Here is a 13888-nt window from a genome sequence, read left to right as displayed (position 1 = left end):
ACCATAACAAATTTCAAAAGCTCCAATAAATAAGCACAACGGAAAGCAAAAGGTGAAAAAGCCAGAGAAACAAAGCTATAGGGTGGACATCTTACTAATATATCAAGAGGAGGAAAAGCGTGAGAATTGTAATTTAAACCGACGACATCAGCGTGCAATATCAATACAATAAGTATCAGAATAAAAAGTTACAAAAGTATTGGTTCAATAGGAAAATAGTATCCTTGGATATCAATTGCAATCAACAACTTAAAAATGTGTTTGACACATGCGCACTTTAGAGGGCCCATCATAAAGATTTATTATTCCAATAATAGGAATGGAGTTGAGTATTGCATTAAAAGTATGCATAAAGCACTGGCACCTCGCAAAATGGTGGGTCATCACGCAAAGAAAGAACGTCAGAAATGCAGACAAAGTAGATCAGCATTACACCAAACTCAACTAAACTATTGTCCATACCAACAGTAGGTGAACAATATACTATAATCTAACAAAACCCATAAAGCAGTCTCCCAAATATTCTCAATCATCAGCATACATATATAAGCCAATAACAAACGATGAAAACAAGCCGACGCCTCAGCATCAGATTTAGATGATACCGATTTTGTTGGCGACATCAAGAGCATCGTAATCTGGTGTCAGCCTCACATATGCCTTCTTAGTACCATCAGGCCTGCAGCAGGTAAATAAAAGTATCAGAACAAAGAATGAATGAATTTGTTCTTCTAAAATGACAACAAATGAACCTTTATCAAAAAAAATTTAAGATAGGAGACGTCATTCCTATTCTTCAATCCAATACTGTGTTAAACATCATTATGTTACACTATCATGATTTTTTTTAAACATGATCTATGCTACAGCAGTTAGATTCGGTTGTCGCGTGCTTCGCAAATGACATCTCTCATTTGTACCTTTCACCGAGAGTTTTTCCTTTGAGGATTAATAGATAGTTGAGGGCCTCTATCCTTCAGGTTAACACCACTTATGACAGTTCTAACAGTTCATGATATTTTTCTAATTTTGAGATTTTCAAGACAGTTTTCTCTAAAAAAATTTACCCCCCCCCCCCCCCCCCCCAAAAAACCCCCCCAAAAAACCATCAAAAATAATAATAAGGGACCAGTTTTTGAAATTTACCCTCATTTTCCCTTAATTGTTATTTTAAAATTACCTCGCATCCTTCTTGTTTCATCAATAATGAATTATAATATCTATTAATTGGTGCATTTAGTGGCCTTTGTTGAAGGGATTAGTGTCCTTTATTGAATGGATAGATTATTCTGGTGAATGGAAATCCACTGACCTGATCAGTGTATTAACCTTCTTAGTCTGGATATCATACATTTTCTTCACTGCCGCCTTGATCTTTTTCTTATCCGCACGGATATCAACTATGAAGACAAGTGTGTTGTTATCTTCAATCTTTTTCATGGCAGACTCGGTCGTCAAAGGATATTTGAGAATCTGATAGTGATCAAGCTTGTTTCGGGGAGGGGCACTGATTCTGGGATATTTGGGGTTTCTATCCTTCTTCAAAGTCTTGGGACGATGGAAAGTAACAGAAGTACGGATCTTCTTGACCTTCTTCTTCAAGGTTGAAGTCCCAGATTTAACAGCCTTGGCAACCTTCAAGGCCTGTGTTTTTCCATCAGCTTTCTTTGCTGTAGCTGAAGACAGAGTTACGGAAGCAGATTAAAAGAGACGCATAATTTATAATACGCTATTTATAATGTAAGATGTAGACTAGAAAAAGAATATGAAAAGTATAATTTGAGCCCAAAAAACACCGGAAATAAATGTTCTCTTCGAAGCAAATTCAAAGGGAGAAAGCCAGTAATAAACAAGGACTCAGTCCACCCTCTTATTAGGAGGAATTTCAATAAATTTGTAGTGATCATTTCAAAAATTATGTGACAAAACACATGCAACGTAATCTGCCCCCAGTAACAAATAACCATTCCCAATTACCAAGACACCAAATAATCCTGGAGGAAGAATGAAATAATTAATATGACCAAACACATTAATGCTTTGATCAGATAATCCTGAAGGAAGAATAAAATAGTTAATATGACCAAATGCACTAATAGTTTGGATTTCACTAGTAGTAGTACTCTTGGTCAGGTTAAATTATCAAGGATACATCAAAATTTTGGGACTGCACCGTATTTTGTGTAGCATGTCCGTCAACCAAGGAACAGTTATTCTTGTTAGGGGTATATCAACTCCAGAAAGACCAGGTGTCGTAATAGATGCATCGGCCCTTGTTCTATCATGATTGAGCAAGAACATTAGAATTTGATATCCTTCAAGTGTTGATGTATATATTTTTACCATTATAGTGAAGATAACACTTGTCCGTTCAATCTTCCCAGTGTCCTTAGCACACAGTAAAAACACACACCAACATCAATATAGTAAGGTCAAATTATACATTATATAAACACTTCGAAAGATATTCTAGAAAATTGTAGTCAGATTAATTGCAGTCTTTTCAGCGTTCATGAAACAAGCACATCTACTGATATTCATCACGGATGTCTCTTTAAACTTTCCACAAGTGCTTATATTGAACATTTTCTTAAAACAAGGTAGCACTAAGTCTTTCGTCTCGTCACATGTCTCACATCTTCACTGACATTTCATAGCCCCTATAATAGCAGAGGTTTTCAGAGAATACTAACAAAAAACCCTTAATTAAGACATCAATCAATGATATAAAGCTGAATTGCAAAACTAAGCTTTTAAAAGAACAATTATGAAGTTTTTTGTTCACATAAGTACCACAAGTTATATGGTTTTCTCCCAGATATTTCAAAAAACTACCCTGAACTTTGTAGTTACATGAAAAAAAATCATACTATTTCTTAAAAAATGGCCCATATGATGTAGTTTCTAAAATTAAATCATGATAACAAAAATATATTATAAAACATCAAATACAACTTGGCGGTGACAAACTAAGGTATAAAGCTAGTGAAATACCTTTAGCGGGCGGCGCCATCTGGTGTCAGTAAGGCCTTAAGTTAGTAAACCAGCTGCATATGATAAACAAGTCATGAACAATAAAGCAGGTGCCACAAAAATGAAAAAATTTCCAACAATCATGGAGCCCAAACATGGTTGTTAGCATTTAAGAGTGAGAACCTATAAATAACCAGGCACGAAGTTGGACTTCATGTACCATTCAGATCTGAATCCAGGGATCAGGGCTAAACTTTACCCCAAATCATCTTGCCAAACAGAACTTGGTCTATAATATTTAAGACAAGAAAATTCAACTAGTAACACTGTTACTTATCAATTATAAATAACATGCTACCAATTACATTAACTAAAAAAGCTCAAATCAATTATCGTAATCACTAAATCAGAAACGACTACTCATTGTCTATGACTCTGTCCAAAGCATCACGATAAACATGAATATTATCTATCTTTTGACTATGTTTCACCTCCGGTTGCTTGTTATTTTATGTGATTTCCTTTCGTTTTGGGCTTGTTTAGCTCCCTTGTTCTTGTTTACTGCTCTCCTTGTGTATTGTGTAGGAAGTATTGGAGCTAAGCACGGATTCGGAGTAAAGAAGAGCAAGGAATGCATGAAAAAAAGCCTACACGGTCCCCCAGCATCCAACAACACCAGAGTGTTGAAGTGCAGAAGAAAAACCAGAAGAACCAACAACACCAGAGTGTTGAAATACGGTCAGGCCGTGTTCAGCTTTGTTGCTCTGTTCCTTGTAGTTTTTCTTCTGCACTTCAACACTCTTAGTGTTGTTGGATACTGAGGGACCGTGTAGCCTCTTTCCATGCACTCATTGACTCCTCCTTTGCTCCAAATCCGTACTTAGCTCCAATACTTCCTACACAATACACAAGGAGAGCAGTAAACAAGAAAAGGGAGCTAAACAAGGTACTTAGCTCCAATACTTCCTACACAATACACAAGGAGAGCAGTAAACAAGAAAAGGGAGCTAAACAAGGTCAAAACAAAAGAAAATCACATAAAAATACACAAGGAGAGCAGTAAACAAGAAAAGGGAGCTAAACAAGGTCAAAACAAAAGAAAATCACATAAAATAACAAGCAACCGGATGTGAAACATAGTCAAAAGATAGATAATATCCATCAACTCCCACATGCTTGAACTATTGCTTGTCCTCAAGAAAAACAAATGGAAAAAACACATACAAAGAGAGGACACATATTCAAAGAAATAACAACGAAGATATCAAATAAGAGCAAGAGCATCCACTAGACTCAAGTTCACGTGCAACAACATTTCACTCAGCCCAAAATCAAAACGAAAATCTCGTCTCATGTTGAAGAGAATGCATCTGTAGGTGTTCCCGTACGTTAGTGCAAATGACTCGACACATAAACGTTGGAATAATGGTATGGCAGAATTTTTCTTCAAGTTGATTCCCCAGGACTCCTCGTGACAGACACATATCTTATCACACATGGGTCATACTTTTCCTACTTAAGATCTCAAAGGAGCACTCGGTTTTCCTTGAACTTTTTTTATGCGAAGATCCTGTCATAAGTAGCACCTAACGACGTGACAATCATACTTCTGAAGGTGCGGTGCTAGGTACTCGGTGCAATAGACTTTAGGGCCTTGCCGCTTTTTTTTCAAGGTCGAGTGTTTCTCCAGTAACCAAAAAATAGTCCAAGTCACCAAAGGAGCCTAGATACTAATTATACGGATTAAGCCAAAAACCATTCCTATCTATTCCTACGTCTAAGTCAAGTATGAGTGAATTAGACCTCCGACAGATGACACTCTAACCAATTGGACATGAAACAAAGATTTTTGATCTAACAATAGAGCAAGTGAAATAAAAGATGTACGTGTTAAGAGGGTTGCAAACAATCGTACTCTTCCTTTTCTTTTCTTTCTTTTTTTATTATTTATTTAATCAAAAGGAAAAATGAAAAAAGGAAACATAGAAAAAAAAAGAAACAAACACACAGAGAAAGACACACCAAAAAGAAAGAAACAAAATTTCTAAACACAAGGAGAAATACACCAAAACACACATAAGAGACATGAAACATCACCGCGACGAACCCTACTCCGCCATGCTAGAATCACACATTGTCCCCAATGTGTGCTAATAACTGAAAGGAGGAAGAGAAAAGGGACTCACCGCTCATTGAGGTGGTGGATAATCATGATGTAGGAACCATTGGTGCATATGCTGCATCAACTCATTCATGGTCCTAAGTGTTGTGCCAAAACCGTCCAAACGCGTGGCCATGACATTTACTTGTGTATCGATATCTGTTCGTAAGGAGACGGACTCGCGTAAGTGTTGCTGTCACTGCTCCAATGTGTCGAACCTAATAGTCCAATCGGCTGAAGCACTAGATTATGAGGCACCGTGATAGTCATAGAAGGTGGGCTGAACCGGTGGTGATAGGGGATCCTGAGGAAGTGATGTGTATGGCAAGTCACCTGCGGTGGCTGCCAGTTAACCTGCCTTTCAGTGTTAGTATGGTCAGGGTTAGGAAGTGAAAAGATGGGATGGTTGAAGAAAGTCAACCAATAGATGTCACTGATCTTAGTGATAAGACTGAAAGCTAAACAGTATGATAAATCCACTCGAGCTACTGGTTTCTCCATAGGTAGATGGGCTAAGTCTAGTTTCATTCGTTCTGCTATGATTGTGATCAATCTCCAATAACAATGTCACTCACACTAGATCTCCCAATTTTCTCTAATTGTTTAGCCATAAAGTATCCAACATCAACCACAATCCTATTAACTAGACAATGCAACATGAAAACCTCAGTGTCCTGAAAAACACTTACGCTCTCCCCTCTGTCAAAGATAGTGTTGGGCATGAGCCGCTGTAAATAACAGAAAACAGGGTTATAAATTTAGTAAGCCTTATTCTTGGAAGGTTTATGAGGGCGGTGGTCATCTGCCTTATCTACCGGGCGTTATCTATCTTCTCTTTCACTAGTTATGGCTCTCCAAAAGGTAGCAGGATCCCATTCTCTCGAGGGTTTTCGAATCCCCTGCTCAAGTAGGCTTAAAAGACGGTTAAACCGAGCTATATTTATCACATAGTCCCTATTAAAAATTAAAACATAAGTCGACCACCCGCTACACTATCACTAGCAGCAACCATTATAGAACTTAGGAACTCCAGAGTAAGTCTCTTGTATGTAGGCCTATGCAACGTCACAAAATCTCTCATACCAATGTCATTCAGTAGATTATAAACATTATCTCTAAACCCTAATTGTAACAACGCATCATCAATAAATTTAGTCGATACCATGCCAAGCGTGCTTCAAGAGCCAAGACACCACCGTTACCGTTCCGACCAGAGCAACGCCGACCTTCGCACCCTCCATTCTTCCTTCAACACCTGAAGTCCAAGATATGTTCCCATCCTAATCAATTGAGTGCTCCATGGTTCCGAAACACATAAGACCTAATTAAGCAGCAACTTCTAACTCACCCCCACAGTCGCAACACCGCTCTACAAGGGGTAACCCTTCACCTCCTCCCAATAACCCTTATGACATTATTTTTGACCCCAATCTTAATCAAGAGGTCCGATTTAATAACTTAGTCTCTAAGCGCATGATATCGACTAAATTCATTGATGATGATGCGTTGTTACAATTAAGGTTGAGAGATAATGTCTATAATCTACTGAATGACATTGGTTGGACATATTTTGTGACGTTGCACAGGTTGCATAGGTCTACATACAAGAGGCTTACTCTGGAGTTTCTTAAGTTCTATAATGGTTGATGCTAGTGATAATATAGCGGGTGGTCGATTTATTTTTTGATTTTTTAGCAAGGACTATGTGATAAGTATGGCTCGGTTTAACCGTCTTTTTAGCCTACCTGAGTAGGAAATTCGAAAACCCTCGAGAGAGTGAGATACTGCCACCTTTTGGAGAGCCATAATCAATGAAAGAGATGATAGATAACGCCAGATAGATAGGATAGATAGGGCAGATGATCATCGCCTCCTTATGAACCTTCTAAGAATAAGGCCTTCTAAATTTATAACCCTGTTTTCTGCTATTTACAGCGGCTCATAGCCAACACTAACTTTGGTAGAGGGGAGAACGTAAGTGTTTTTCGAGATACCGAGGTTTTCATGTTGCACTGTCTAGTTAATAAGATTGCCGTTGATGCTGGATACTTTATGGCTAAACAATAAGAGAAAATTAGAAGATCTAGTATGGGTGACATTGTTGTTGGAGGATTGATCACAATCCTAGCAAAACGAATGAAACTAGACTTAGCCCACCTACCTGTGGAGAAACCAATAGCTTGAGTGAATTTATCATACTGCACAGCTTTCGGTCTTATCACTAAGATCAGTAATATCTATTAGTTGACTTTCTTCAACCCTCGTATCTTTCCACTTTCTAACCCTGATAATACTAACACTGAAAGGCATGTTAACTAGCAGGCACCTGCAAGTGACTTGCCATACACACCACCTCCTCAGAATCCCTTACCACCACCGGTTCAGCCTACCTTCTATCATAGTGCCTCATCATCTAGTGCTTTAGCCGATTGGACTACCAGGTTTGACACATTGGAGCAGGAGCAGCAACACTTACGTGAGTCTGTATCCTCCTTACGAACAAATATTGATACACAATTAACTGTCATGACCACGCGTTTAGATGGTTTTGGCACAACACTTAGGACCATAAATGAATTGATGCAGCATATGCACCAATGATTCCTACATCATGGTTATCCACCTCCACCACCTCAATGAGCGGTGAGTCCTTTTTCTCTTCCTCCTTTCAGTTATTAACACATTGGGGACAATGTGTGATTCTAGCATGGGGGAGTAGGGTTAGTAGGGTTTGTCGCGATGATGTTTCATGTCTCTTATGTGTGTTTTGGTGTATTTCTCCTTGTGTTTAGAAAGTTTGTTTCTTTCTTTTTGTTTAGTGCTTTGGTGTGTCTTTCTGTGTTTTTTGAGTGTTTGTTTCTTTTTTTTCTATGTTTCCTTTTTTCATTTTCCTTCTCCTTTTGATTAAATAAATAATAAAAAAAGAGAAAAGAAAAGGAAAAAATGAAGAGTACGATTATTTCACTTGCCCCATTGTTAGATCAAAAATCTTTGTTTCATGTCTAATTAGTTAGAGTGTCATCTGTCGGAGTTCCAATTCACCATACTTGACTCTAGACGTAGGAATAGATATATAGGAATGACTTTTGGCTTAATCCATCTAATTAGTACTTATGCTCCTTTGGTGACTTGTACTACTTTTTGGTTACTGAAAAAACACTCAGCCTTGAAAAAAAAGAGGCAAAACCCTAAAGTCTGTTGCACCGAGTACCTGGCACCGCACCCTCAAAAGTATGACTGTCACGTCGTTAAGTGCTACTTATGACAAGATCTTCACACAAAAAAATGCAAGAAAACCGAATGCTCCTTTGAGACCTTAAGTAGGAAAAATATGACCCATGTGTGATAAGATATGTTTGTCACGAGGAGTCCTGAAAAATCAATTGGAAGAAAAATTCTACCATACCATTATTCCAACGTTTATGAGTCGAGTTACTTGCACTAACGTACGGACGTACGGGAATACCTATAGATGCAATCTCTTCAACTTGAGACATGAGACGAGATTTCCGTTTTGACTTTGGACTGAGTGAAATGCTGCTGCACGTGAACTTGAGTCTAGTGGATGCTCTTGCGCTTATTTGATATCTCCGTTGTCATTTCTTTGAATACGTGTCCTCTCCTTGCATGTCTTTTTTCCATCTGTTTTGCTTGAGGACAAGCAATAGTTCAAGCATGGGGGAGTTGATAAACATGAATATTATCTATCTTTTGACTATGTTTCACCTCCGGTTGCTTGTTAATTTATGTGATTTTCTTTTGTTTTGACCTTGTTTAGCTCCCTTTTCTTGTTTACTGCTCTCCTTGTGTATATTTATGTGATTTTCTTTTGTTTTGACCTTGTTTAGCTCCCTTTTCTTGTTTACTGCTCTCCTTGTGTATTGTGTAGGAAGTATTGGAGCTAAGGACCTTGTTTAGCTCCCTTTTCTTGTTTACTGCTCTCCTTGTGTATTGTGTAGGAAGTATTGGAGCTAAGCATGGATTTGGAGCAAAAAAGGAGTCAAGGAGTGCATGGGAAAGAGGCTACACGGTCCCCAGTATCCAACAACACCAGTGTTGAAGTGGAGAATAAAAACCAGAAGGAACAGAGCAACAAAGCTAAACACGGCCTGGCCGTATTTCCCTACGCAATCGTGTTGGATGTCAGCATTCAGTTTCTCGCACGATCTTAAGCGAGCTTTGACAGTTATTTTCGACGGTTTCTTTTTTTCCAGACTTTCAAAAGGACGTGGGGTAGGCAGCTGAGGGGCTCTACTAATTTTTGATATTTTTTTCTTTTATTTCCTTTTCTTTTCCCCATCTTTCTACAAACTCTTAGATTAGGATTTCTTTTGATTTGTAATCTGCTGGTTGCGGAGAATTGTATACAACATCTCGATTTCGACGCTACGGTTTATTTTTCTAATCTATCTTATTTTCTTGATTACGAATATGATCTTATATATTATCATGTTTTCTATTCCAATTATGTGAGTAATTGTTTTTTCTAGGATCGAATTAGGTTTGGCTATGGTTGTGAATCAATGAATTGATTCTATTGTTATCGTTAATCGTTCGATTTGCATTATTCAATTATTAGTATCTAATTGCTTAGGGTTGATTCAATAGGCCACTGATTTGACTAATTTAGGATGTTAATTTGTACTGAAAGGTTAAATTGACACCGAAAAATAGTAACTGAACAGGAATTGATTGATCACGAAAGTAGGTTAATGATTCTCAGGAACGTAAGGGTCTAACGTGAACTTAATAGGTTTAATTTGGTTTAACACCATGAGAATAAGATGTTAGGCTGAATTAGGCACGACTTTTAGTCATCGAAAGAGGCTAATAGTTATCATAGGTTAGTCATTCCTAATGAATTGAGCGGTTTGATAACGATTGTTGATTCAAATCAGAGTTGAAATCAAAGTTCGATCCTAGGTTCTTTTAATTCATTGAATCCGATATTGATACAAGCTAGCGCGTTCATTAATTTTCTATCATTAAAACTAAACTTCCTATTACGATTGATTTAGATAGTCATAAAATAATGACAATCGGTAATTGATAACGAAGTCCCTAAGGATACAACCTTGTATCGCTATAGCGATATCCATGCACTTGCGGATTTGGATGATCACATCATATGATACAAAATAAACTATATAGACTACATCCCCCTAGTACCTTATGGAGAAATAATAAAGGTAGGAATAAAGAGAACCCTCCTTCTGTCATAAAACATTAAAACCAAAAATGGTTCTCTATCAACCCAATGCAGCTGTAAGATTTCTCTTCAGAAGTCTTCTCATACCTGTCTGTCATCTACAAAACCTTGGATTATACAACCTCTAAACAATCCACTTGCACCTACCTGGTTTGAAAGTATCAGTAACTTTATCTCCTTTTCCAGAGAACCTCTAGAGTCAACTTTTATTCTGCTAAATATTGCATTTTTTCAAGGGCTCCAAACTTGTTCCCACACCAAGCGCCTTGAAAAGCCACAATCAACTAAGAGAGCTAAACTATCTTGCAAATACAATTTCAATCAGATTTTAGCTAGTTGTAAATAAGAGTGTTAAAGGCGACTTCTACTCTCTGATTGAAATCTGAACAAAGAGTTTACACCTATTCGTGGTAGAAAAAAGGCTTTAATTACGTGTTGTGCCAAAAATTGACTGTCGATAGAGCTTAAAGATAAAAACCTGACCAAGGCTTTAAGGTGCGTTAGGATGCCTGTAATTGAAGCTCCATCCAGCTCCAACTATAAGACAACACAAAAAAGGATAATATCCAATAACTTTGTTTTAGGTTAAATTACATCAATATCCTTATAGTTAGGGCCCACACAGCTGAGTAGGAGAGAAAGACAGAGCAATAGAAGAAATTGAGAGCGAGAAAGAGGAGACAGATGGTGGGAAAGACGAAACTTTGTGAGAGTCAGATTGAGGGGGGTGGGGGTGGTGAGCCCTTAAATGGTATCAAAATGTGATCATTGCTTTCATCAGGAGTGGGACGGTCAAACTATAAGTACACTAACAACAATATTCAAAAGGAGTAACTACACTTAATTTCAATCACGTAGCGACTTTTAAAATGACTTAAAGATTTCGGGTGTAATTTAGAATAAGAAACATGAAGATTGGGGTTGTAATATAGTAACAAAGATTTGGGAGTCTATACAAAATTCCCTACATACAAACAAACACACACACACACACACTTGCATACATTAACACAAACATTGAGTATGGTACATAGATGTAAAAATCAAAAGGCATTAAATACCATAAACACCAGAGATGATAATTCACCAAAACATATGGGAAATATTAATTTTTTTATCTTAAAAGTGTCAACATGTAATAAAGGCATAAAGTATATCACCTCCTACGTTGACACATTTCCAAAGCGTACACATACCTTAACTCACTTTCAAATGCATTTGGATTAATATTATAGATTTAAACTGATACTCAGAGGGGGGAAATTCACATGCTAAGAATCTCAAAACAGTGTACTGACATTTGTACGTATGATGACAGGTGTTAAAGATTAAACAGAATCTTATAACAAATGCAATTAATTAATGGGCTTTGCTTCGGTGCTCCTAAAATCGTTTATTAATTTATTTTTTAAAAAGGGTAAATTTGGAAAAACAAAAAAATCTTTGTCCCCACCAATTTCTCATCCACAGGATTCCATCAAACGCATATAAATCCGTTTAAATAGAATCATAGGTGAATTACACTAAGAAAATTCCTCAATAAAGATATCAACAAGAAATCTAGCTAACATGTGATTGAATGTGATACAAGGAAATTGGATCCGAAGAAAATCGACCATCAACCATGTTGATGAACTTAAACAAAGCAATCATGTTCATTCAAAATCTCAGTTGTTTAGTTGAAAATTAATCGAATGAAGGTTCCCAAGGCCTAAGAGAAAGCCAATTAATGTCGGGCTCATACATATAGTTCCTCCATGCAAAAACAATTTATTTCCAGTCAGATTGGACCGGTGGCGACACTCATGATCTCGGGCTCAATACTCTAGAGAAAGAAGACGCTCGTATGAAATACTTCATAGGATCGATGGCCATATCAAAAATTAAATTCCATTAGGTTTGGCCATCCGCGCAATGAATTAGGGGATTGGAGAAGAAAACCACGTCAAAAAAATAAAGACCACGAGAGTTTTTCATTAGTTGGAGAATTCTAACTAGTTCCTCTTTATCTTCTTATTTATACTTTCTAAAATAACCTTTTTATCTAAGTGAAATTACTTTTTTGGGTGTGGAACTACTGTCAACTACCTTATCCCTCAAATTTAGGATGTGAGAGATTTTTAAGGAAACAAACTACACCAACTGCTTGGGACTTGGGAGCACCGAAGCTGTTGGCTTAATTAATTTCCAATTGAATTGCATTGCACATCAGGGATTAACAGAATCTTATAGCAAAATGAGGGGTTTCGATGACTTAAACATATGATTAGATCATTAAAGAGGAATATTTTACGATTTAGTCAAACAAACTACACCAAAATAAATTTCAAATTGAAGAAGAAAGAGAAGGCGACATGAGGCTCACGTTCGGTTCTGACGCTCGCGCTCCCCCTCGCTCACGATCGGCCGCAGTATGAAAACCCTAGCAATTGGGGTTTTAAAATCAATCAGGACCCCAAAGATTGGATCCTGGCCGTTGAATTTGGCCCTTAGGTTTTTAGCAAGAGAATGTGGGCCGTCAGTGGGCCATAACGTTCTAAAACTATTGATACGAAAATATTAGAGTTAAGGGGGGTTATTGTTTGGGACAAATTGGGGGCAAGTAGGAAAATTGTTCTAATGGAATGATTTTATCCTTTTGGGATATTTTAAGTGGAGCAAAGTGGGATAAAATAGGATAATGAGACAATTTGAGCCTTTGATTTGACAATTCATGTGAAATAATTGATGATGTGACATATTATTAAAATATAATTTTATCTATTAATTACTTCTAATTAACTTATCCAATTAGTTTAGTATATTATTATAATATAAACATTATTTTATTTTATATTAAAATATAATATGTTGTACTATAATTACTCGATAGGGGTCCTCCGCGGTCGGATGCAGTTTCGATCCTAGCATCGGTGGGGAAGAATGAGAGGATTAATGTTGGGGCCAACTCCTCCTCCGACTTAATGCTCGATTCTGAGCGCGCGGGGTGGACTGATAGCCTGCACATGCAAGAATCGCAAGAGTACGTGACTAGTTTCCCTCATGGTCAGTGGCGGAGCTTGAAAAAATAATTTGGGGGGGGGGCGAAGTTACATAATAAACTCATAAATACTTAATTCATTCAAAATAATCACCAATTCGATGTTATATAAACATCTAAAACTTTGCACGCCGAGTTTTCATCTTCTTAAAATAATCAATCACAGAATCAGTATCAATTTCTTGAACAATCTCTTTCTCGATATACATAACTAAATTATCTGCTAAGAATGCTTCTTCCATCTTGTTGCGGAGCCTTGTTTTTACAATTATTTATTAATATTAATAATCAATGTAGTAAAAATATTTGGGGGGGGGGGCAAAATAACACTAATTTAAAATTATAAAAAATATATATATAATACATCAAAAAAAATTGAAACGAAGGGGGGGAGGGGGCGATCCCCCCCCAAAGAACAACTAAGCTCCGCCACTGCTCATGGTACCTCCGACGGTCAAGTCAGCTGTAGAGCTTGAGGGAGGTTTTTTTGAGAGGTCCTTGAGCC

The 13888-nt window shown here is 37.3% G+C and overlaps 1 protein-coding gene across 1 annotated transcript; it reads right to left on the bottom strand.

Moving 5' to 3' along the window:
- LOC109820680 (60S ribosomal protein L23A) lies at nucleotides 277–12808 on the bottom strand. The gene is made up of 4 exons (XM_020386868.1): nucleotides 12709–12808; nucleotides 2995–3047; nucleotides 1313–1676; nucleotides 277–679 (listed from the first exon to the last, which is right to left on the bottom strand). The coding sequence occupies exons 2-4, from the start codon at nucleotides 3011–3013 to the stop codon at nucleotides 595–597; spliced, it is 468 nt and encodes a 155-aa protein (XP_020242457.1). The 5' UTR covers nucleotides 3014–3047; nucleotides 12709–12808; the 3' UTR covers nucleotides 277–594.

Source organism: Asparagus officinalis, chromosome 1 (genome assembly GCF_001876935.1).
Source record: "Asparagus officinalis chromosome 1, Aspof.V1, whole genome shotgun sequence".
NCBI lineage: Eukaryota > Viridiplantae > Streptophyta > Magnoliopsida > Asparagales > Asparagaceae > Asparagus > Asparagus officinalis.
Note: the sequence above shows the minus strand (reverse complement) of the source record. Positions and strands in the feature narration are given on the sequence as shown.